A 27124-nucleotide genomic window follows, 5' to 3' on the forward strand; every position below is an offset into this window, starting at 1 on the left:
CTTCAATTACAAGGGACTTCCCCCTTGGCACTCACTACCCCTTTGCTGGAGACAGCTTTTTAAAGTGCTCATCTCAAAGAGCATGCAAACCAATCAACATTTGTAGTATAGCAAAGTGTCTAGGGTGGGTGCATGGAGGGAGAAGAGCAAGCACTCCTCCTAGAGCCAGGCTTCTTTCCCTCTGGGTGCCTGCACATCGGGCTGGCTGGATCTGAGGAAGGTTTCCTGCCAGTGGCTGTTCAACTGTGCACTAAAGCCTGGGGTGCTCTCGATTGCTGTCAATTGGCTTCCTCTGGTGCCTGCCACCTTGGGTAAGCATGATGGACGACCTTGAAAGTATTCTGGGATAAAAGCCCCTGTGTTCCCCTTGCAGATCACAGGGAGGACTCTGAGGCTGAGATCAGCCTAACAAGCACTGTAGCTCCCCCAGTTCACACACAGGAAGCTCCTGCTTATGGCTGCAGCCTTTTCCACGTACACCAGAGGCACATTCTCTCCATCCTCGCTGCTCTTTGAAGATACTCTGCCGGCTGTAAAAATAACCAATGCCCCAAGCTGTATAAGACTGGGACCTGGAGCTCATAGTGAGAGGCTGGAGACTCAGTCTGTGGGCCAATGGGGTCTGGTCTGGCAAACTCAAACTATTGTCTCCTTTATTGCCCATTTAGCAGCACTGGGAGAATGTTTTACAAGAAATTCCCTAAATACAAGATTCCTAGAAAGATTTTTCTAGAGCTCCTGGTAGCACCATTGCTGCTCACCCTGTGGTAAATCTTTTCTTTAGCTTATCCCAGAATCAAATCTGGACCCTCCAGATGAGCCTTGGTCTTTTCACACTGGTTCCTCCTCCAGCCTTGTCTCCCATGCCACCCTGCTCTTCAGCCACACATACCTATGCATCCTAAAATTCACCGTCATTTCCTTTTTTTTTTTTTTTTTAAGGCCCTGACATCTCGACTTGGTTTGCCCTTCCCACTTTCTTTCTCCTACTTTCTTTCAGGACTTACCTCCTACAAGATGCCTTCCATTACTCTTGCCATCTCTCCCGTTCTCCTCCCTGGGGACTGAGTTACATGATCACAAAGCACCCTGGTTCCATCACTTGTACAGAGTTCAACCTGCAGGGGTGCACTGGCTCTATGAAACCTCACCCACCCAAGGCCTCCAAGGCCTCGGACTTCTCTTCCCGAATGCCTGCACAGCGCGTGGCGTGCTGTACTAACAAGTAGTCACAGAGTTGATGAGAGTCAATAAGGCAGGTAAAAAAAGAGATATCTCTGGATTTCTGTGGCCAGAATATCCCTGTAGAAAAGTCTCTATCCAGAAATGATGGGAAGGAGCATGTTTTCCAGAAGAGAATTTTAGTAGTATGTTTTAGAATATTTATAATTTTAGTACCAGGCTGGTGCTGGGCGCGTGGGATTGTGAGGTGAACAAGCCAGGAGGAGCTGGCGCTAAGGAGCACTTAACAAGGTCTGTTTGGGAAATTGGACCTTCCTGCTTAAAAGGAAATCTAGCATTAGACTCAATAGAGGAGCTGAGACCTCATAAGGACTGGCTGAATTCATAAGCTGACTCAGGGAGGAAAGAAGTAAAGATCGTCAAATAAACCTGTCCAAGAGACATTTATGTCTGCTGGTGACTTTCTCCTAAGAGGAGGCAGAACCAGGAAAAAAGGAAAAGAGTTTCAGAAGCAGCCACAGAAATGGAGTAAGAGCTCAAGAGAGCCTCTGAGAGGGAGGGTATGGTAGGCACAGCTGTGAGGTATCAAAACTCTGTGCCAGAGGTGGTCAGTGGCTCCTCTCCAAACCTTCAGGGAGGTCCACCAGGGAGAATGTGAGAAGCTGAGCTTAGGGACACCTGCCACCTCCTGAGTCTCTAGCAAATGCTTCCATTGCAGACACTACACTGTATTGAATCTTGACTGCTCCACCTGTGAGCCTCATGCCTGAGAGTCCCGGTTCCCATTATGCAGAGAATGGGGTTATTATTGCCACCTCCTGGGACTACTGTGAAGATTAAATGAGATGTTACCCATTAAGTAGTTCTCCCTTGTCCTCAGGGACACGTTCTGAACACCAACTGGATGCCTGAAACTGTAGATAGTACCAAACCCTATATATCTTTCCTCCTATGATAAAGTTTATTTTATAAATTAGGCGTGGCAAGAGATTAACTAAAATTAAAACAATAATAACGATGCACTGTAAAAGAAGTTATGTGAATATGGTCGTATTTCTGTCTCTCAAATATCTCACTGTACTGGTATTTTCCACTTGGTATTTTTGGGTTGTGGTTGACTGTGGGTAATCAAAACCTTGGAAAGTGAAACCGCAGATTGGGCGGGGCGGGGGGGGGGGTAGGGTACTGTGACGTGTTTCAAGTGTTGGCATAGCATCTGTGTATACATGGCAGTTAGTTATGATAATGCCACCATTCTGTAGTCATGTACAGACTGAATGAGATGATGAGCCCAATGTTACGCTCTCCTGGAAAAGCCTGAGAAGTAATGTATGAGATGTATAATTATTAATGGGTTATCACATAATTTAATATACTATAATATAGCATAACATGTTCAATAACAATACTAGGTCACATTTATTGAGAACTATGTGCAAGGCCCTGTTCCAAACACTTTCTGTGTATTAGCTTGTGTGATCTTCCCATTAGCTCAGTAAGGTCCTCTTACTATTCTTATGTTACTGAGGGAAGAAGGCACAGAGAAGCTGAGTAATGTCTGTTCAACTCTTATAACCACAGACTCATGGTGCTAAGAGCTGAACCTAGCGGCTGGACTGGGGGGCACATCCTTTTGCAGCTCTCACAACCTGAGATGATCAGACAGGCCATCCTGAAGCCCATGTGCCATGGTGCTCGCCGTCCACCATCCACCACCTTACTTTCCTCAAACCACCAACTCTTCCTTTTGAAACTCCCGCTAGGCCTTCAGTCTATTGCCTACTTAAATTTTCAACTCACGGTTTCTATTTTCAGTTGGCTCTGTTGGTCCCCCACTGGGTAAAGATCCTTTACGGCCTAGACCACTCTGCCCTGCCCTTTAAAGGGAGCCCCTTATATTTGAAATCTGGTCAAGGAGTTCAGATTCTCCTACCCACAGGGGTTCCCAGTCTGTCTATTTCTAGCTCTGGGTTTCTTTTGAAGCCCAAGGAATTAAAACATTATAAAAGGAAGGTAGTGACACTCATGGCCTTCACTTCTAAGGACACAAGCTGTAGTTTCCAAGCCCTGTTGGGGGTGGTGGAACTGTGTGCACTCTCCCCTGCTTTGGAGTTGAAGTCCTTCTTTTATCTGTTTTATATACCTAGGATTCGTTTGAAAGGGGTCTTGTGTGAAGAGATATTTGAAAAACCACTAAAAAGTCCTAAAATGCTTAGAATTACTGAGCACATACTATTAAAAGAAAGCTTAGAAACCAGTTTCAGTCCTTGCCTTTCTTGGGGGGTGGGAAACGAAGGCAGGACAGACAGCTGTCTGTCTACCCCTCCTAAGTCCTTGTGATGCCCCCGCAGCCCACGTACTTCACAAGCCCTGCTGGTCAGGGAAAACTCTGAGCTGATCATCCCGTCTCCCCTGCTATCAGTGTCCATGTGACCTTCCACTGTCACCAAGAACATCCCCCAATGAAAGACTGCTCCCTTGGGTGACCGTGATGGTGCTGCATTAAGAATTCCAACAAGGCATTATCCAGATTCTGGAGACTTCCAAAGCAGGCAAATAACCACAGAAATATTGTGAGCTCACAACTGTTGATGAGAACCTGATGAGGGAATGGGAAGCAAGGAAAAATGGATTCTTTGACAAGACTTACTTGTTTTTCGATGAATGCATTGATTCGCTGCAACATCCCCTCACATGTGAATTCGTAGGGCATGTATGGCTCAATCTGCGGAAACAGAACAAGGCTCCATGAATGAGGAGAACACACCACACGCACCACTTACCAGCTCTCCTAGAACCCGCCCAATGCATGAATGTCAATGCCTGCAGGCAGCCTTGGGAGAGACTGGAAGTCACCAGTTTCCCAACTTACCCTGTCTTCCCTAGGTGCAGTCCCTGAGCAGACTGTCTACCATCCACAAGTCTTAGATAACACATGAATGAAGCAGTGGCAAGAAAAGCCACCATTTTTTTTAAGCTACAGTGAAGACTATAAAAGGGGAAAGGCACTAAGGTTAGTGTTTAGCACACAGTAGGCACGCAACACTCGAAGGAAGGTGGAGATTTACCACTTGCTAGCAGGTAAGCCCCCTGGGGTAAAGTTATGGCTGTGTCATCTGCATCCCTGTGTGCATACAGTGTGGGACAGGTAGGCTCTTAGCATGAATCTGTTAAATGAAGACAAGGTTACACTGCTTTGAGGAAACCACACAATGAGCTATTTATGGACCCACAACAGTGACCGGAAAACTGGGTTACACTCTTAGGTGAGTTCAGCACATATGGAAGGAACTCATGGTACAAAACTAAGTGATATAAGGCCCTGAAGAGCCCAGCTAGAGGACTCTGGGAGGTCAGAGGACGAAGCAGACTATGTTTATGAGTCCAGAGAGCCAAGGCTGGGGAGTGAGGAGAGATGGCAGCTGTTCCAGGTGGAGTAGCGTGAGATTTGATGTGCAAAGGCAGAGGAAGCTGCAGCTCAGGACTGTGGATGTTGGTGAGAGGACGCAGGAAAGACTCACTGATCTCACCAAAAGCCTTGAGATTTCTAAATTGAGTTGCTTGAACTTCGAGGGGGGCAGAAAACCCTGGGAGGTGCTCACTGTTGTGGGGGAGGCATTCCAATCTACACTGAGCCTGGAGAGAAGGAGAAGATAGGATCTCCACTGCACCATGTTTGCTAGGACGCTGAGGTCTGCATCTTCAGCAGCACACCAATCTGAGATGGGAAATTCACTTCGGAGAAAATCACCAGCTTCACAGAGCCCCATAGCCCCTGGGGGTCTCTGGGTGGGAAGGAGCACCTTCACCTCTTCCTCTCGAGTCTACACTTACCTACCTCAGATCTCTGGGATAGAGAACAGGACAAAGTATCTAAGATCTGAGGCCTGCTAAACGTGGGACAATGGACAGAGGACATTCCTTAGTGGGCAGCCACGTAGTTGGTCTCGGGACATCCTCTCCCCTTTTCTCTAAGTTTATGTTATATTTAAAATCTTAAGCCATGATTTATAAAAAATTGATAACATATCTTTATTTATGCACAATTAAATGCCAGTAGTGTGTTTATAGACAACTGGATGCCAGTTTCATCACACAGGTTGGATCTCAGCTATACCTGTCCACATCTGTCTGGATGGTCAGGAGAGGCTGAGCCTCTGTAAGATCATGGACACTCTTCCACAAGAACAGAGAGGTCACCTTCCTCATCTCTCAGAGCTCAACCTTCTTTGAAGAACATATTCTCAGCTTGTCTGTCCCCATTTCAAGCTTCTGTACCTCAGCAGGGCCATTTCTGACCTAGATATAGCTCTTCATATGAAATGTGAAATTTTATTTTCTTTTAAAGGGTATTTATTTACTCAACTCATGGATGATTCAAGAAGCTTTATGTAACAGGCCTAGAGAAATGTCTCCTCTCAAAGGATACACAGGAACCAAAAGAAACCACTTAAGGCAGAGGACATGGCATATCTGGATTCATTTACAAGTAGACAAGTAGAATTCAGAATTAAAGATACATTGGTGTTCTTCTATTACAAGACCAAGAGATCTACTTCTGTGGCAGGAAGCACCCAATGGCCATTCTGACAATATATTCCAAAGGGCATCCATTAGAACACATAAATTAATGAATTCAAAAGATTCAATGCAGTAAATACAGAAAATGGCTCTTCCTGTTCTCCCAGTCACGCCCAATTTAACCAAAGGGATGCTGACTCATTCATTGCTCTGGGGCCAGTTCACTGTTTTAAAGGATATGAAGCCAGACAGTTTTCCTACAAAGGAAAAGCAAAAAAGAAAAAAAAAAAAAGGAAACTGCATTCCTATGCCACTGCACTGCCAGGGGGACAGTCCCCCTTGCCATTCCAGTGTGGGTGGGAGCAGCCTCCTCTGCATGGGAAAGCTCTCCAAACCCTGGGCTTAGGGGACAGAGAGCAACAGCACACCCCAGAAGTGGAAGCTGTTTCATGGACTGAAGGGAAGGGACAGCCTTCTGCCTAATAGACCTTCAGGAACAAGTGAAGGCCGCTTTGGGGTATGGAATGAAAGAGAATGCTGAAACCACACCCAGTCCCTGAGAAACCTAAGTAGGGCCCAAAAGAGAAAGGAGCACATTTGTGGTCATCCTCCTTTGTGGAAAAAGGCCTGTTACTCATCCAACTAAGGCCACAGGCAGGATGTTTGCAGGCTACTGGCCTGCTGGCTTGGAAAATTTCTATGAACTTCCCATCTTCTCCTCTGGACCTCCTTTCCTGTGAGATTTCCTGTGTCCACTGGAACCCACTCACCTTTGCAAATCTTACTGCGAACTGCTTTCAGAAATCAGCTAAAGCCTGAATGGTCTCACCTAACAGGTGGCTTGACATTATCTGATGAAGAGATGGTCTTTGAAGGTACCAGAAAACCAGGGTTTAAGTCTAGGTTCCTCTTTTACTAGCCATAAGATTTTAAGTTAGGGAGATCTTATATTTTCTCTGGAGGATTCCAAATATAAACTAGGTCATGTCATTGTCCTGTTCAAAATTTCCCACCATACTTAAAAATACGTGTCCCCAAGAGTGCCTATTTAAAAGCCCCATACATCTTCTAGTTCCTAGGAACTGTTTTATGGTTTCCATTGTTTCTGATGAGTAGTTGGCTGTCTTTAATATCATTCCTCTGAACGTAATGTTTTTCTCCAGCTAACTGCTTTCAAGATTTTTCCTTCTTTTGTTTCTTGTCCTTTGACTATGTGTTTTTCTTTTTGTATTTTTTCCTGTTGGGGTCCACTGTGCCCTTGGCATTTGTAAGTTGATTGGAAAATTCTTCACTCATTAATTGGAAAATTCTTACCCACTGCTCTTTCAGAAATTTCTTCTGTGCCAGTCTCTCCCTTTTTTCAGATTCCAACTACACCTAACTTATGCCGCTTAATTTTGTCCCAAAGATACCATGTACCCTTTTCCATTTCATCTTTCTCTGTGTTTCAGTTTGAATAATTTCTATTGACGAGTCTCCAACTTCATTTTTTTCCCCTTCTGCTATGTACAGTCTGCTTAGAAGCCACTGAAGGAATGCATTTCTGACATTGTATTTTTCTTTTCTAGAATTTTCATTTGACTTAAAAAATAGCTTACACCTCTCTGGTGAAATTTCCGATCTGTTTACATATATGGTGTCCACTTTCTTCCCCAAATTGTTCAATACATTTATCATAGAACTTTTTTTGTGTGTAGGTGCTAGGGATGGAAACCAAGGGTGATCTACCACTGAGCTACATCCTGCCCTTTTTATTTTTTATGTGGAGCATTAAAGGTCTTGTTAAGTTTCCTAGGCTGACCTTGAACTTGTGATCCTCCTGCCTTAGCCACCTGAGTTGATGTGATTACAGGAGTACATAACCTTGCCTGGCTTATTATAAAATTTTAAAGTTGTTATCTCAGAATTCCAATATCTCGACCATCTCAAGTTCTGGTTGTGTTGATTGTTTCCTCTCTTAATGTAAGGTCATGTTTTCTTTTTCTTTTTTGGGTGTCATGTAATTTAAAAGTCTTGGAATTACATATGAGAAAACACTACCAAATTTCTGACCTGTCTCTAACAATAACTTTTATGACAATAATTTTTATATTAATCTCTTTCCTTATTCCATACTTTCCTTTTATTCTATTTTGTGTTTTTTTAATTATTATCTTAACAAACTAGTGAAAAGACTTGAATTTGATTCCAGGTTTCACTAGTTACTAGTGTGATCTTGCAAAACATCTTTTTAAGCCTTAATTTTCTCATCTATATAATGGAAAATAGTCCCACTCAACATGTGAATGTAACTTTATTTGGAAATAGGGTCTTTGTAATTGTAGTCAAGATGAGGTCACACTGATTTAGGGTGGACCCTAATCTAGCACAAGAAGAGGAAAGCAGAGATACACACAGGGAGAAGCCACGCTGTCATGAAGGCAGAGAATAAAGCTCAGAGTGTTTAAGCCAAGTAATGCTTGAGGATGATAGAAGCTTGGACGGGGCAAGAAAGAATACAAGAGCCCCCTCATCAATGGGGGATACATTCTAATACTCCTTGTGGATGCCTAAAACTGAGGATAGTATGAAACCTTTTATATAAGCACTGTGATAGCACAATAGCTGAGCTGATAACAGATAGCTACTAAGTGACTAAACCAGGGTGGGTAGTGTATATAGCATGGATACACTGGACAAAAGGCTGATTCATGTCATGAGTGGGATGGAGAAAGATGGTAAGAGATCTCATCATATTATTCAGAATGGTATGCAATTTAAAATATATGACTTATTTATGGAAATTTCCATTTAATATTTATGTAACATGGATGACTATAGGTCACTGACATCGTAGAAAGTAAAATTTCAGATATAAGGAACTACTATATAGTCCAGTAGAACTACTATATACTTCACAGGGTGCATGATCCTCTGCTGACATCTGATTTCAGGCCTTTAAAACTGAGAGACTACATTTCAGTTGTTCAAGCCATCAAGTTGTGGTACTATGTCACACCAGCCCTAGATAACTAATACACAAGTAACTCTGGGACACAGGAAGGAAGATCCTTAAATCTCCTCGGGAATGACTCCCTGGTGGTAAAACTTTAGGTGTGGAGCAGATATTTTCAGGCAGCCCAGTAGGACCACACTTCACTATGAACTTCTATCAACTAGGTCAGTTGAGTTTGGGGGACTTCTGCCTACAATTGTTGAGACTGGGTTTGGGACTACATACGTGACCATTGGGAAGCTGACAGCTACACCAAAGCCCAATGCCCAGACCATCTTCAAGGGGACAGAATATGGATAGCACATCAGAGTGCCCTTGCTCCCCTGGAGATGCTCTCAATTAACTGAAATTGGCAGGTTAGTGGGCCACCAACTTGTTATCATCCCATTCTATTTCCCAAAGGGGAACGATGTTGCTTCAAAGAGGTAAACTGGCCATTCATCCAGGATATATGCCCTTCTCGGATCTTCCCCTTCCACGGAACCCATGCCTTATCCATGCCATTCACAGTTTTGCTTTGAAAATTCCTACTCAAAAGACAACTCAGAATGCAGCATTCACCAGAAGCGCCCCCTGCCCCTGCTCCCATCCCTAGATCTTCTGCATGTTGATTTTGGTACTAACCATTATCTGCGCTGTTAAGCATGTGTTTGTTTGCTAACATCAACTCCTCCTTCTGATCCAGGTAAATCACAGTGTTGAATACTAGGAATATAGCAGGCAGACATATATGTGCTGCTTTCATGTTGCTTATAGTCTAGCAGAAATTCAGATAGTCTATTACAAGAAATAAGAAATACTTCATAGTGGCTAAACACTTCCTATGTGGTAGACATTGTATTCAAGCACTTTGTATATGTGACATCATTAGTCCACTCAGGTTACCAGTCAAGTATGTAATATTAGCTCTACATTACAGAGGAGGGAACTCTACTAGTCACTGGAAGCCAAATCCAAAGTGTGTAAGTCCAGCCACCCTCACAGCACACTTGCATGATTCTCTTAAACATTACAATTAAGTGTGAAGAGTGCTCTGATAGGAGAAGCACAGGGGCAGTGTGTACTTGGGACAGTTAACAGCAGGATCAGGACAACTGAACTCATCCCAGGTGGGTGGTAAACTCCCACAGGTGGTGAGCCAGCCTCACCTGTGGTTATGGAACAAAGCACCCTTCCCCCTCCCAGAGTGACTCAGATGGTTCTCACAGACAGTAAGTGCTTAATAAATGTCTACTGAATTGATGAGAAGAGTCCGGAAAAGTAAGTCACTTTACAAGAGCCTACCTAATATTTTGGTAGAAAAAACAAATAAACAGATATTATGCAAAAATACTTCTTTCACGATTTCTTCCCCATCTCCTCTCCCTTCTTTTGTGGGTAAGGTAAAAGAAGCAGGCCCATCTTTTCAGATCTCTAGGAGTGACTTAAGTAGATCTCGGAAGCTAGCATAGTTCAAGCCCCTCCTTCTGTGCCTGGAACACAGGAGCCATGACGTAATCAGGTTCAGTAGAATCCATCTGGACACTGGCTCTGCTTTCCGTGTCACACAACATCCATGAAATCCCCAGGCCAAGTCCTACAGGCTGGCTATTGTTCTAACTCCAGCTATTGTGGGAAAGTGCCATTGACTGAAACCATGGGACTGTGATGCTTTCCACACATCAGGTCACATCACAAATGGGGGGAAATGGAATTAAAGAAACAACCTTCTGATTCAAAATCGCTTTCACTGCATCCTCGACTTCTTCCTGATTGTTGAGATTGACAGTCCAAACATGCGGCCGGCCAATGAAAACTTCAGCATACGGATGCTGGGATGTCAGCTGGAAAAGAGGAAACAGAACACCTCAGTTTCACACTGATTAAAAAAAAAAAAATCTTCTGGGCTAGATGAAGTGTTGTACATTTTACCGCACTGAGTTGTACTTGCGCAGGTATAACAAGACACTCATCCTCTCCCTCGACAACTGAAACCTCCTGTGCAAACAGCAGTTCAGAAACAAATAGTGATGGCTGCACTTCTTGAATCCCTCTTGGAAATAAGAGAATGTCACAATCTGGTGACAAGGTGGCTGTTTTAGGTGGGGTGTGTGGGTGTGCTAGGGATTGAACCTGGGACCTTGTGCATGTTAGGCAGGTGCTCTACCACCAAGCTACACTCCCAGCCCATACAGGTGGCTTTAATTCCTAATGAACATTTATGCTCAACCAAAATAAGCACAGCTCATCCATACTCAACCCTGAAAATAACCTCTGTCAAACCAGTATCTATTTTCTTGGCTAGGACAGACAGGTAGGCATAAAAAATTGCAATAAAAATCAAGGCTGCAACAGTCCCAAGAAGATGAGTAATGGTGCATACAAAAGGTGATAGAAACAGAAGTGACCCCATCAGAATAAAACAGAATCTTCAGGGTTTGAGGAATAATCATCAGCATAACATTGGGGCCTGAAATTTATAGAAGCAATCTGTAATTGGAAAAGCAAGAAATGGCAGTTTTATCCTAAAGGAAGTTTTATTTTAAAGAACAGGGTGGTCAAAGAAAGCAAAGATGTATATTGGCAATTCTGGGTTCTTTAAAAATCCATTCTTCAGGACAGCTAAATTTATCCCTCTATCATGCTGCCACCTCTATTCTTATACCCCTTTAAGGTAGTGGTGTAAAGGAGTGTTCTAGACATTTATGAGAATATTTTTAGTTACCACAAGAGCTGGTGCTACTCTTAGCCTGTGGGTGGGGACTAGGGATACACGACATCTAGTGAGGTCTAGGACAGACCTGCACAAGGAGGAATTGTTCAACTTTCATCATATCATCATCATCATCATCATCATCATTTTTGATGATGGGAATTGAACCAGGGCCTTGTTAATGCTCTTTACCACTGATCTCCTCCTCCAGCTCAAAGAACTCAAATGCCCTGCTGGGCTTTCAGGTGGATTTATAGCATCTAACACTTTGATACAGTTTTAATATACAATAAATTTCCCAGGAGCATAATTACCATGTAAATCAAAAAATGTTTGTACTGTTTTATTTGGAACTTCACCCATGAGCTGTCACCATTTTGGAAAAAATCATGGCAGTGAAGTCAATGCCACTCAGGATATCAGAACTGCCAGTAAAATGTCCCCAAATTGGTCTATATTTGTAGCTATCACATTAATGGCAATCATGTATATATGTGTGTGATATGTGAACACACTCTTATATTTAGTCCCTCATTCATAATGTCAATTACAAGCAAAAAAGGCTGACAATTCTTAGTTGAATGTTTTATTCCTTTTAAATAAAAGTGTTCATGGTAAGGGGGAATGAAAGATCATATCTGCTAGGATAGGTCTTGGCTACATAATACTGAAATATGTATTACTTTACTATGAATTATTTTCTTTTTATTTATTCTTCATATTAGAGTTAGGAAACTATATATTTTTTAATTATGTAGGCAGATAGGTTACATTATTTAAGATTTTCATTTCAGGAGGAAAAAAAGATGTTATAACATGTTTATCATAAAAGTAGGTGTTAGCTCTGCTAGTGTTAAGACCTTTGCTGTGGAGGCAAAAGGTCTGGCTCTCTTTTTTCCTTTTCTCTTTAGACTCTGATATAGAGCTATACTTGGAGGAGTGGATGTTCCCTCTTGCTCTCAGTCACTAGTCTTGGTAGCCTGTTGCATCAGTGGTGTGCAAAAGCATGACTAAGGACAGGAAAAATGGGCCACAAGTCATGGGGCTCCAGCTGCAGTTTTCACTGCCAGTCACTCAGGGAAATCATGCGAGAAAAGTCCAGGAAGGTTTTCCCCGCTCTGCTCCTGCTTCTATGCCCTGGGTCAGGTCCTGCACTAGCCTTTTCAACTTTTCACAGTCCTGATATGTGCCTTCCTCTTTTGCACGCTGGGCTCTGTGGTCAGTGGAAGGCTACAGATAATTTGCAGTTCCATGGAACTGGGAACACCTGGTTTTTTCCTCTGCACATATTTGGATTCAATCCCTATCAGTGAAATCCCATGTGGGGCCAGGCATTGCGTAATCACCTGCACATACATCACTTGTCGGATTTCTTATGTAGTCATAAGGATTCTGAGGTATAGAGGATCTATAACCCCAAGACCCAACAACCAGAATGTTCAAATCCAGATCCTTCAACAACTTATTAGCTTTGAAAAGGAAAGAGCATGACAATTTAGAGGATGTCAATGACTGAAGGCAAACAAAAGCCTTTTAAAACTTCCCAACATAAAAAAAAAAAAAAATCCTTGGACTGAATTTATGCCCCTATTAGACCTTTTGTGAAGATGAGCAAAAAATGTCGCATTATTTTCATTTTGTGGCTTAGAGAACAAACTAATTAGCCCTTCTGCTGGAATCAGGGTAAATTAGAGTTGCCATCAATGTCACTATTTAGCAAGTTATATATCAGCAGCAGTCTCTCACCCCTCCCTACTCTTTAAGGTCCCTGCATATTTATAAGGTTGCTCTAAGCACTAAGAAAATACAAAATGCTGAGCCATTATCATTTCATTCATCTACATTTATTGAGGGTTGCTTAATTTTATGAGGGAGGCATTTTGTGATTCATTAGCCCCTTTTGAATGTTATGTTCTTCCTTGCTAATTTATTGAGAACCGTCTGATCTCATCTACTTCATCATGTATCAATCAGGAAATTTACTAGAGTATAGTTTGTAAAAGTAATGAAAATCTTATTAAATATGAGACATTACTTCAGAGAAGCTATTAAATCTCCAAAGAGAACATGGGTTCTCTTTATTGGGTAGGTTAAGAAAACCCAAAACAAAACAAAAAAAAAAAAAAACAAACCCTGAACTCAAGAGAATTTCTCATAGTTTACAAAATGTCAGAATAATGACTGGGAATCTACTAATATGTTTCCAAATATGAAGATAAAAATAAAAATCCAATTCATATTAAAGTATAAAGAACCAAGTATAACCTAAGGCATTGTGAAATGTTTTCCCCTCTGAGTATACACTGTATTTTAAAAACTTGGCCCAATGCAAAAATAAAAACAAAGCTTAAACTCAGTTAGAACTCTAGACTTTCCCTTCAAGTGAAGGCAAAAAAGAGACCCATAGGCAATTGATATGGACCAATTTATGTTGGATCAATTGTTGATTGACATAAAAGATTAACATAGGCAAAAAGAGATTTATAATCATACACACTCAGATATATATATATATATATATATATATATATATATATATATATAATTATATATATATATATATAATTATATATACTTGTAAAATTTTCCCCTTTCCTGAGGGGAAAATAAAAGATAATTTCTAAGGGGTTTTGACCCTTAGAAATCTGTAGACCTATTGAGAGCTTTTTCCTAATTAAAAGCATCTTTGGTTAGGAGGATTTGGCAGCTTCTGTGAGCTGAAAAAACATAGGAGGCAGCCCCTCTCAAAGCTGCCTGGTTTTGCTGGAGGGAGCTACAGATGGAACCTGACCTTCTTGGGGTCCCCCAAGTTCATCAACATTCATCCCTCTCAGGCTTGAAGTCCTTTCTTCTCCTCTTTCTTTAAGGCCCAGCCCCACCTGTCAATCCTTGTCAGTTAACCCTGCACATTCTCCTTCCACCTGGCACAACTCCAAGTTAACTCCCCTCCTTAATCCATCTACCTATTTCTTATGCACTCCCACTGATTATGCAGCTGTCTTCTTCCAGATCAGATCTAGAGCTGTCCTTCTTCCAGATCAGATCTAGAGCTCTGAAAACAGAAAATGTGTCCTGCTGAATTCCCTTAACGCAGCAAATAGTACCATGGACTCTGTAGGGATGCATTAAACATCTGTCAACTGCCCTTCTGCCTCTCAGCCCTCCAGTGGGAGCCCAGGACTGATGGAGTCATCTGTCTGAGGTCACTCGCTGAGCAACCGCTGAAAGCAGTCCACACTGTCTTTCTACTGGAATCTCATTTCGGGCCTGGTGGCATCATCCCAGGCAGCAGTTCCAATGTCTGTTCTCTCTTTATGGCATAAAGAGTGAAAACCCTCGGTGACCTCAGCAGAAAGCAAATGACTAAATGATGGCACTAACTGACAGAAAACAATGAACATACTTTTCTTGATAACTTCGTACTGGTTGATCTGGGCCATGTAACGTGACATCCCTGACTTGGCCATGTGTCTGGAGTGTTCTCAGTGGTGTGAGGAAACACTCAGCATACAAACAACTGATCTGTATTCTTTAAAAGCAGTGAGGGTCATGAGTGACAATGAAAGGCTGGATTTTTACAGATTGGGAGACTAAGGGGACATGACAATTGACAATCAAATGCAACATGGGATTCTGAATCAGATCCAGAAACAGAAGAATGATTTTAGCAGAAAAAAATGGCAAAGTGCAAATATAGTCTTTAGTTCAGATAATACTAAGGTACTGCTGTTAATTTTATTTGATTTTGATAATTGTACTAGGGTTCTGTAAGATGTCACCAGTAGATGAAGCTGGATGAAGAGTATACCTCAATGCTATATTATTTTTGCAACTTCTCTGTAGACTATCTTAAAATCAGTAAAAACTGCAAAATTCTACTTGTAGGCATATAATCAAAAGAGTTATTAGCAGGAACTCAAGCAGACAGGGGTATACCACTATTCATAGTTGCATTAATCACAAGAGGGAAAAAAAAGTGGAAACAGCTCAAATGTCCATCAGCAAATGAAAGGATAAGTTCAACATGGTAAATACATGCAATGGAATATTAGCCTTAAAAAAATTAAAAGGATTCAGACACACGCTACCACATGATCAACCCTGAAAACATCACAAAGTGAATAAGGCAGACCCAAGAACAAATATAACATGATTCCATCAAGCCCCTAGAGTAGGCAAATTCATAAAGATATAAAGTAGGAGAGAGGAAGACGGGAGAATGGGGAGTTTAAAAGGGACAGAGTTTCTGCTTGGATGATGAAGAAGGTTACAGATAGATAACAGTGATTGTTGCACAACACTGTGAATTTACTTAATGCCAGTGAATCACACTTATAAATGGCTAAAATGTTTTATATTATGTATGATTTATCACAAGCTTTTAAAATAGGGGAAATTTCAAAAAAAAAAAAAAAAAAGCAATTTGGACAGAAGAAGGAACTTCTGAGATTTTCTATACCCAAAGGAAAACCTATGGACGATACACAATGGAGAAGAACAGTCTCATCAAAGAATAGTGATGGGTGTGTTAATGAGCTTTATTATGGTGATCACTTTGCAATGTTTATTATTTCAAATATCAAGTTGTTTATCTTAAATATATAGTTCTTATTTGTGAAAAACAAACAAAAACTACTAGGGATGACTGAAATCTATTTTCAATCTCAAACTCTAAAGTTTCAAAATCAGTCACGTGCTGTAGCAGAGATTTCTAAACTGAGAAGTTAGTCTCCCTATTGGGGAAAGTCTTTTAAGCCTTTCCATAAAAATAGGCTCTTCAAGACTGTTCCTGATCTCTGTGTCTAGCGCCTCCCACGACACTGGCACCTGGCACTCAGGTGAGCTAAATATTGGTGAATGAACTGACCTTTCAAAATGAAACCACTTCCATGAAGAGTAAAAGGTAAAAAGTAAGCAAACATCCAGTTAACCCTTGTCAGAGTTTATCTGGGCTACAGTTAACCTCTTTGAGATAATCTATGGTTCTTGTTGATTTTCCATCTCTTTTGGCCATTTCACCAAAGATACAGGGGGTTGGATAAAAGAACTCTTAAAAATAATCAGTTCTATGAACTGATAGGATTCCTGATTCATTAATAAACATCACTAAAATGTATTTTATGTACTATATAACATTTGTTACACAGTTATAACAGATTCAGAGAAAGTGACCCAGAAGGGTTTCAAAGTAGCAGCACTGAAAAAATAAATGCTTTAAAAAGTCATGTTTATGTCATGGGAGGACTGTCCATCAGTGTAATCCCCCTGTTGAAGGCCCTGAAGGACAAGGGTGCTGCTTTAACTGATGGAGAGCATTTTGCAGAACCACCTACTGACTACATGGAAATAAAAAGAAAATCATTCTTAAAGTTTCTTGCACACATCTTTTTTCTGGCCAGATATGGAAGCACCCAGCTTGATCATTCACACTTAGCTGCAAATGACTTGTTTATTGCCCCAAATCAAATCCAGCTTTCCTTGGTGGTGATTCATCATTCATTGTGAATTTTCAAGCTGATCTTTGAAGGCAACTGAAGCAAGGCTTCTGCAAATGGTTCTAGCAATGGCAGGACCACTTCATGGGGTGGTGCCTGTTGATGGTGGGCTAAAAACTCAGGCATATCACCTGAGTCCCCAGGGACATGTCCTGCCTCTTAAGGTTGAGGTTCCTGGAGAATATCCATGGCCCACTTTTAACTCTCAATAGCTGATCATGGAGTGTTGATTCTCCACAAATATGTTACAAATTTGTTACTCAGTTGATCTTATCCGAAGCTCCCAACAAGAAGAGCTTAGCTTCAGACAAGAAGAGCTCAGCTGCAATCAAAAGGCTAGAATGTCCTTGTTCATTAGACAGTTGGCACAGAGGTGATGTGACTGGATCATTTGTTTCTCTAAGCTCCAGGATCAGTTCCCTAACCTTTTCCCTTCCCACATAACCATGTTGGATGATGCTAATAACGCCATCACTTCTCTGCTTTCTTTATCCCTGGTTCAGCATCTCTGGATCCAGAAATTTTTAAAAACATTTGAAAAAAACTTCATGTACCCTGAAAATGGGCAGACTTTTTCCTCTTAACATTATCCCTTAAACAACACTGCATAACTACTGTTTATGTAGCACTTACATTGTAATTATAAGTAATCCAGAGATGATTTGAAGTATGTAAGAGGATATTCTATGCAAATACTATGCCATTTTACATAAGTGACTTGAGGATCCAGAGATTTTGGTGTCTTGTGTGTGTGCGCGAGCGCCTGCGTCTGGCGGGGGGGTGGCCAAGGGGGGTGGTCCTGGCACCAATTCTCCATAGATACCAAGAAGACTATACCTACATTAGCATTAATAAGTAAATAGTTATTATTTTTTTCCTCCCTTGTTGCTGGGGATTGATCCCAGGACCCTGAGCACGCTAAGCAAGTGCTCTATTACTGAGCTACAACCTACCCCCAATTATTCCTGTAATTGAAAATAGAATGATTCCGAGAGATGCTTACCTCTCTCAGTGTTGGCTTGCCGATGAAAAAGTCTGTGTTTTTGCTGCTTTTGGGTGGGTTGAACTTGGGATTCAGAAAAGCACATCCATTTGCAATAGCCTCCAGGGGAGCTGGACCCTCATAAGGGAACCCAAGCCCAACAAACAACTGGAAGACAGAAAAACATGCATATATAAACACATCAGTCAGGACTGGCCTCCCTGGCTCACAGGGGGCTACACTGTGGTCCATTCCTGTGAATGCCTCAGACACTCTGGAAGGGTCCCAGATCCTAGGCGGTGGGGTGGGGCAAAAAGAAGGGGCTTGTTCCAAGATCTGAGAAACATCGCCAGGGACTTTTAAAACCCTCCTGAAGTGGCTCAGCGTATGGTATTCTTCTCCGCTAAAAAAAGTAAGGAAATAAATGTTGGGAGGGGGGTTGTAGGGTGGCTAGAGTATTAAAAGAAAAAACAACAACAACAAAAACCAAGGCCCTACAATCATCTTTCTGTAACTCACCAGGAGACATGACTGGAAAAACACTTGCTTAACTAAACAGAAGGTTTCTTCATTGAAGCAGCAAACAACAGGCCCTTTCAGGGACGCTGGGCAGAGGGACAGAAAGGTCACTTGGTGGTTTGATTACAGTTCAAATGGAACTGCTTTAAAACGATGGTAGGTCAGTAAACACAGGTTTTCATAATGGGGTTTTCACTGGGGGACACCAACATCTCGGTTTTACTTTCCTCTGGGTGGGGGGAGAAGGTACTCAGTTGCTAAATCTGCAAGGCAATGAATGCTTCCTGCTCCAGCAAGCAAGCCACATGTTTCCCCCAAGGCAGACAATAGATGGCAGCAGAAACACGCTCTCTCAAAGTCTTAGGAACAACCACAGCAGCAGGGAGCCACTGTGACAAAGGGGGCGTGCTGCTACAGTTCAGTGGATCTGATTCCTGGGTCCAAAAATGAGATAATATCTCAGAGAAATGCCTCACTCTGCATAATGTTCATTCGAGAATACTGCACACGTGCTGGAGGGCTGGAGGTAGGTGACGGGTGGGGTCCAAGCCTGAGCTTAGTGAGGCCTGTGTTCTTCCTACCCACATCACAGAGTCAATTCTGAAATCTCTCCAGTCCCAACAGGCATGTCAAGTGACAAAGGCCAGGTGGGCCCCAGGGCAGTGCTTCCTTTCATCTTCATGGTGAGAAACACCCACAGAAGGTCCTGAGAATGGAGGAGTCTGCTGAACTGGATTTATCTGTATGTGTGGTTCTCCTGTCCCCAGGCTCTCTCCTCAGCTCCCCAACCCCATGCAGCTGTTTTAAATGAGCAATCATTGAGATGTTTCTGCTGGAAAGCACCGGGTCCAAGCTGCTGGATTCCCTGTGCATTCCTGGAAGACAAAGGATGCATGTGTCTGGCACTCAACACAAGGGCCGCACAGAGCGCAGTCCACATGTGACATTGGAGAATCATGCAGCTCCCTAACGAGTTTCAGAGCAAAACACTTAAAGTTAAAGGTTTTCTGAAGAAACTCCTTACCTATTGGTTTTTGTATAGACAGGGCACTTAACCTTTCTGGTTTTTTTTTTTTTTTTTTTTTGATCAAGAAATAACCTTTCATTTTCTGTGAACCTTGAGATCACACAGCCAGGGACATCCACAAGGGAGGGAGGGAGGTGGGGTGAACAGAAGGTTCAGGAGGCCTGCAGAACTCCTACTGCTGGCTGTGTCATTTCCCCTTGAAAGGAAGAGTCCCTGGAGATCATGGGGTGAGGGTGAGGGCCTGGAAGCTGCAGCATAGAGGGAAATCTCTATTCCACTCTCCTGCTCTGGATCTCATTCTTGGTGCACAGTGAACAGAAGTCAGATTCTCAGAGAGAACTGTTGAATACAGAGTGTGGCCCAGGCACTGTGGCCCAGAGGCGGGAAAGGCCTGAGTGCAAATAAATATTGGGATGTACTAGTGCTCCAGGACATTCCCCAGGCTCTCTCCTCAGCTCCCCAACCCCATGCAGCTGTTTTAAATGAGCAATCATTGAGATGTTTCTGCTGGAAAGAGGCCTTATTGAGCATGAAGAATCCAGGGTTTCCATCCTTAAGGCTTATGACTTCTGTGACCTCCTCTTCCTATCACACTTTAGGAAGGATGTGCCAAAACTCTCCAGGAAAAAACAGATGACCTCCATCAGGCCATGTTTGGGCAGAGCACGGCACAGAACATCCGGGCCTTTTTGATTAAAAGAGGTACTAAAAGATGCAGACTAGGTTTTCATGGGTTTAGTCAGAGACCCAGCACCCACAGTGGTTCCTGACCTTTGGAAATTGGGGCCTGCCATGAAGTGCCAATACCCTTATCAACTCTAAACTGTCAATAACAACTTTGGAGGAAATGGAAGAAGCACAATGCTTGTCTATTTCAATGGAAAATCTTGGAGAAAAATTTAATTAACTCCTTCAGATCAACCAATCTAAACCTATTAATTAAAAGGATTTGAGGCTGTTGCTTAATGGACTTGAATATGACCTAGGTTTAATTATATCTGAATAACTATTTGCACCAACTCTTCTGCCCTGCTGGCACCAGAATATCTCAGTACGAAGAAAATAAATACTTTGGGCTACCTCTCCCAAGCCTATTTAGAAGGAAACTTGAGCAAATACCACATAATTTCTTGGCAATGGGTTTTCCTGTCACACTAATTAAGACTGCAGAAAATGCATAATTTGGAAACACCAAATAATAGTTTTCTGTCACTTCTGTCAATAAGCAAGTATTTCCTTGCTTCCTGTCTACTCATTACTTGTGACATTATGATGGAGCAGATATATTAAGGTCAGACAGCACATCTGAGAGTTGAATGACAACAGGATAGGCACAGAAAATTCACCACTTCTAGCTAGAAACTTCGGCATGCTTAAGGCCTTGCCACAAACCAGTACCTTAATTGTAACAAATTGTTTTGGCCCTAATCTCCACTCCCCAGTCCTTGCACCTATTTGCAGACTTCCTTAGCATGGATGAAAGAGACAGAAGTGGGATAGCATTCAAGCACTGGGGATAACCTTCTCAGGAGAAAACTGTCCATATTTTATTTAAACTGCATCTGGCCCTCAGAAGCCCAGAATCTAACAAGGATATTTCAGGTGACAGAACATCTCCATGGCTGCAATTCCAACCCCATCAGTGAGTGTTCCTAAACAGAGGGATGACATGCTCTAAAATTAAATTGTGAACTAATGCTAAGAGAAAGAGGGCAGATGAAGCACCATACGCTTTCTTCCCAGCATAGGGTTGAAACATTCCAACACAGAGACCGGCAAAATTTTTCCTCTCAGAATTTTTCTCTGTGTGAAAGGAGGAATGGAATTATTTCAAACCCTTAAGTGGGGCACTTAAAGATTCCTTCAAACACGGACAAAGGCAGTTCTTATGATAGCTGCATGGTTTTGGTCAGTTTTAGTCACTTTCTTTTTTTGGGTGGTGGTGCTGAGGATGGAAGTCAGAGTGTCAGCCTCCTAGGCAAGGGCTCTACCACTGTGCTATACTCCCAGCCCAGTTCTAGTCACTTTTGATGGGGAACATCAAGAATAATCCAAAATCGGGTATACTCAACATACGCTTTTCTGATGATCAGTAATTAGCCGCGCTGAGGTGGCTCAGGAGGGAGTGGAGCAATGAAGTAACCTTGGTTTACCCAATAAATTGATTATGACACAAAGTAGCAATTAACAGTACAAGCTTGGGAGTCAAGGAGACCAGGGTTCAAGTCCTGACACCATCATTTCCTACTTCCATAACTGTGACAAGTTGCCTGTCTGTGGATTCTCTGAGGCTCATGTAGACTCTATTTTCTCCAGGGTTGGGACCTTCTCAAGTGCAAAATGGGGACAACAACATTGTTTTATCTCATGGGGTTGTTGTGAGGATTATGTGAGATATTTCATAGAAATATTCAATATTCCAAAACTCGGCACTCTATGAACATTTACTAAGTAGTGGCCCAAGTTCATATTCTGCTACAATGTCACACAACTGCACATCATGGGCTAGCATCCATAGTTGGGGTATAGTTGTGTGGGAGTTGTGCTTGTGGCATCATGTCAGCACCCAAAATGTTTTGGATTGCAACATTTTGGATCAGGGATATTTAGCCTGTATCTAGTACCTTCTATAAGCCAGGTGTTCTTCTAGGCACTGGGAATATACCCACAAAGAGAACAAGCAAAACCTCTGGTGCAAAATTCATGGTGCTGCATGACGGCCTGATTCTGAGAGAGGTTTCAAAACCCATCCAAGCTGTGTATGAAAAGTCATAGCTGAATGAATGTCTGTTTGGCAGAGGGTGGGGAGTCAGGCATGAAGACAGGATAGGATGTGGCAGCCCGTTTGCCAAATCCATCCAGGCCTCTATGTGAGCTGGCATGGTAGGGAACCAGGATCACCATGGTCTACCCAAGGCTTGGAGGGGGAAAGGAATAAAGTCTGGGTACAGAAGGGTACAGCTCTAGCATGAGCACTAGTAGCAGCTTCGCCTGGCAGGCCACAGTCAGAGTTGTTCTGACTGCAGAAAGGAAGGTACCTTGTCTGGCTCCTACATCAGAACTGCAGACATCCTTGTAGCCCAGTGTCGAATGTGAATGCCCTATTCGATATCACAAATGTAATTAGGAAGCTTCCCAAAGCAAGAAGAGGAAGGTGGACATGAAGAGGTTACGATTAGGAAGGTGAAGAAAGAAAATATATTACAAGAGATGGAGATTTAAGTCAAAATTAAAAACATGCCACTCTGGCGAATCCTGATTTGCTGACCTCAACTGATCTCTTGGCGTTTGCTGGACTGAATGACTTGTCTGTGGTCCTTTGATAAATAATTCATTCATCCAAATTTCTATCATTTTCTCTAGATTACAACAAATTCTCAGCTCTTTCAGTGTTTCGTTAATTCCTCCTGTCTTTCCAGATTCCCTGAAGCAAGAGTTTGCTGGAGATGCCTGGGCCCCTAATGGCATGCCAGGACAAATTCTGCTGAGCAGAGGGTTTCCTGGGCTTGGTGCAGAGATTCAAAGAGGGCTCATAAAGAAAAATAATGAGTCTGGAGCTGATTAAACATCAATCATTCCTTCAAACCTCTCGAGGAGCTCAGGCTTGTTCCCTCTCCAGTAATGAGGCTGAAGAGCCTGTGAATCTTCTTTATTCCACAGTCCTCAGCAGCTCCAGGTCTCCACTTCCAATGTGGATTGGAATAAATCGCTTTTAAGTTGCTCAGAGACGCAGAGGAAGGAGTTGGAAGCAGAAAGGGTTATAAATGCAACGGCTGGCCGGCCTTCCGTGTCACTACTGCAAAGGCCAAGATCCATTCATTTTAGTGTGTGAGGGTGTGTTCTGGGTGTGAGGAGAATCTCAGCGATACACTGCCTTAGCCTCATCCTATTTGCTAACTGTTTGAGCCATAGTTCCACTTGGAGTATTTTAATATATTCTTGTCAGATAAGCAGGCACCATGTAATGGGCTCAGGGACATGCTCAGAAGGTACTCTTTTTTTCAAGGATGAATACATGTCCCTCATGCTAAAATTCAAGCTGCCCTCCTTGGCTGTAGGCCACCTCTGACATCGTGGCTGGGGTTTTATGGGCCTCTTCTTGTTCTCTCCTGGACATTAGGGACCTCAGTTTTGGCCTATTTCCTATTCTATGACAGGGTAAGTGGATGGTAAGTAAGTAAGGGTTCTTTTAAAATTTGCAAGGCTGAGCAAGACATTCACGAGGCTGGGTTAATAGAAGTGTGCGAGACAGTAATGACATGCTGCTGAAAACCAGCTCTGTCAAATGTTATTTTAAAGGAGCTTGAACTTTTTCCACAACCTGATGTGGAGAAAAGTAAAATGAGGCAAATAGCAAAAAATAGCATTGCTGTTAAAGGGCCCGGACATCCTGATGATTCTAAAATATCAACCTAAGACAGGAGGTGACGGGAAGCAAATGGTAAAACTGGGGACACACGTCATTCCTGGAGGGCTTCAAATAATCATCTGATTACAGGTGACCTTACAAGGAAATAAAATCTTCATTAAAACAAAACAGATCTTTGGCCAAGGAGTTAAAGAACTGACAGAATATTTTGTTCATGCTATTGCACAAATAACTTGAAGGCTGAAAGGATCAAATATATTTACAGATGGAGAAACTGAAGCAGAGGAGATAGATACTCTTTGATAGGTCGGTTTCCATTGGGTTTGGGTGTTTATGAGGCTGGTTCATCAACAGCCTAGCAGAGATTTAATTTGCAATTAAAACAATCATGAGTTAGAGTGACCTCCACAACTTGACCTTAATTTACCATAGGCATGTCCAGCTCTCCAGAGTTAACAACCCTACTATCACTGTCTACCTCTTAAGGCTGTTGTGAGATTCCAAGAGGATAGCACATATGAATGTACCTTCTAAATAAGATCAGCGATGGCTAACATGCTACAAAAGTTCATTTGTTCAACCTCTCTGCCCTATCTTGAATATAAAAACAAAAGTGAGCCAAGGACCAGAGTTAAGAAATCCACCCGTGATAATAAACTTCTCTATGCTTTAGGAAACACTAGTGGAGGGATGTGCTTGTTTTGTTCACTGCTGCATTCCTTGCACAATGCCTGGTATATAGCAATTGTTCAATAAGTATATACAAAATTTATTAAAAAAAAACTTATTAGTAAATACAAGAAAGCATATCAAATACATTAAAGGGCTTTCAAGGCCAACTCTGTTATTCATAAGCCACTTAACTTCATGTGTTACCTTAATGCAGGAATATAGAAAGGACATAGCCCACAAAGCCCCAGGCCATTATGCTATAGTGTAGTACAATAACACTCAGTGGCTCCCCAACTATCTATGTGCAGTGTCTGCACTGTGCTTCTTTCTGTGACCATTGACCCTTATTTCCTGTTGCATTTAATCTTCCACTATTTTCCAATACTTTCTGGATAGGTTGCTTTCTAGTTTTCTCCTGAATATGCCATTGGCACCTTGGCTACCTGATTCTGACTCTTTATATGGTTCAATAGTAGGTGCATCCATACCCCATCAATCTCTTATATCTGTCATGATGATTTCTCCGCTCCCTGAGCCAGCAGAGATTTTTCTCCCATATGAACCTCTTTTTTTTTTTTTCCCCTCTGGTGTCCAGGACATACTTGTTAAATGAGGAATTATGAGGAAAAGCTGGTTAGGGACTCAATTTGATTCCTTGAACAGCGGTAACAGAGTGGAGAGTTCATTAACCCTGGCTTACTGTGAAGAGGCTCCTATTCTAGCAGAAGGTCTGTCCTTACCTTTCCCATGTTTGGCCCTACTCCCAGCCCCTGGCTTGCTGCCTGGCACAGAGAAGATCCTCTGTAAATTTTTTTTTTAATTATAAAATTTCCTGACCTCCCTACTTATTTTTAGTTAATTCAGGAATGGTGCAAATACAATTTTTGAAAAAAAAATTTAATTGCACATTTATTTTTTTTTTTTTTTTTGCCAAAAATCAATTAACAAACAGTAGCAACCTTCTTTCCCTATTCACTAATTTTTTTAGTGACAGCTTCTAGGAAACTACTGCCCAATCAAGGCCTAAAGAGCTATTGCATTGTTAGAAAGAAAACAAGAAAGATTCTGATCCCATTTTTAATGCCAAGGGAAACAAACCTGTAAAGAGCAACCCTGGTCAATGTTTATAAATCTACTGAAAACTCACCTTGGTTTCTCGGAGAAGAAATTGCAGGTCCCGTCCACTGAGTATGCCATGGTTTTTCACGTAACTGGGAATATTCTTTGTGCTGGAGCCATAAACTGTTGCATGCACTTCCATATACGTGTGGATGATGTCCAAGTAGATCTTTCTATTCTAAAATGAGGGCACAAGCAGAAAAGCATTTCTTATTTTATTTGCTTAACAACCTGTCTGGAAGGACTGAGCTTCTAAGAGCTAGAGGCCTCAGGGGTGGGCATTCTTATCTTGGAGATGGCAGTAGTTTGGCAATCCAAATACTGGACTTTCTTTTTTGAGGTTAAAAACAAGTCATATTGCTACTGTATAACTGTGCAAAAAATACACTATATCACAACACATTACTGAGTACCAATGACAACTCATTGCCAACTCTTTTGAAGTATCGTCCTCACTTTGTAAATTACCAGCGATCCTCAAGTTGCTTTTGGCTCATCCTCTTTATTGGGGAGAGAGAGTTTGGAGATGGAAGACCCAGAGAAGGCAGAAGATTGAACTGGAATGTTTATCCGGAGATGCTAAGCTGTCCCCAAGGAATACAAACATCCCCAGCTCTTGCCAATATTTCTAGTGATGATTAACTCATGTTGTCGGAACTGGATCCCACTTAATTCTCGTCATGGGGAGAGAAGAGTTTCCCACAATATGTATCGATTTGACTCAGTAGCTGGAGAGACAAGAATATCCAGGTAGGCAAAAGTAAAAAAAGGATAAATGGAAACTCTGGTGAGACCTGAAACATTCAAGAGTAGTTTTACTTTTTATTCTAGAAGCAAAACCAAGCCCTCTCCCCCCCCCTTTTTTTTTTTTTTTGTATTTGTAGGAACTGGATTCTGAGGCACATTTTCTAAATCAAAACTACCTATAAAGTGGAAACCAGATCACTTTTTCTTCCTCTTCGTGTTTCCATGTGACTAAGTTGTGCAAGCTGGATTTTGTACAGCTTGGTTGTTTGGTGTTTTATTTATTTATTTGAAAGGTGAAAAATTCAAGTTCTGTAGTGTTTTCCAGTTGTATGAAGGTGGGACAAGGATTTCCCATTCTAAGCCTGTTTCAGACACTTGAGGCAAATCTATTAATAGAAAGTTCTGTGACTCAAACCCATAAGGGACACAGGGTGTGTCAACAGTAGCCATGGAGCACAGGGAAGAGGAGGCAGGCTCTGAATGCACCCAGTCACAATCTGCCTTCTGCCACTCACTGCCCAGGTGACTATAACACAGGACTCTCAATCTAGGGGAAAACTTTCAAATCATGTATCAGAAGTGTTCATGAAGGATACAACAGCAAGTCCACATTCTCTATTTTACAGATCAGGATGACTGTGGCATCAAGCAAGGCACTCCCTGCAGACTAACATATAAATAACATGAACGCTTGAGCTGCAGGTCTAATTCCAGGTGATGTTTGGTGAGGCTGCTGGGCATAGCCATGAGGAACCATTTATAAATCACAGCTTCCCACTTGGGAGTTTGAGCCATGCTTAGGGC

The 27124-nt window shown here is 42.1% G+C and overlaps 1 protein-coding gene across 1 annotated transcript in view; it reads right to left on the reverse strand.

The window, feature by feature from the left end:
• Mgat5 (alpha-1,6-mannosylglycoprotein 6-beta-N-acetylglucosaminyltransferase) overlaps positions 1-27124 on the reverse strand; it is a 331078-nt gene that overhangs the window by 15143 nt on the left and 288811 nt on the right. Inside the window, exons 13-16 of the mRNA XM_077798161.1 lie at positions 25602-25751; positions 17889-18035; positions 10405-10521; positions 3833-3907 (exon numbers count right to left, since the gene is read on the reverse strand). Coding sequence (XP_077654287.1) covers positions 3833-3907; positions 10405-10521; positions 17889-18035; positions 25602-25751 — 489 coding nt within the window. The remainder of the gene's footprint in view (positions 1-3832; positions 3908-10404; positions 10522-17888; positions 18036-25601; positions 25752-27124) is intronic.

This window comes from Urocitellus parryii, chromosome 1 (assembly GCF_045843805.1).
Source record: "Urocitellus parryii isolate mUroPar1 chromosome 1, mUroPar1.hap1, whole genome shotgun sequence".
Taxonomy (NCBI): domain Eukaryota; kingdom Metazoa; phylum Chordata; class Mammalia; order Rodentia; family Sciuridae; genus Urocitellus; species Urocitellus parryii.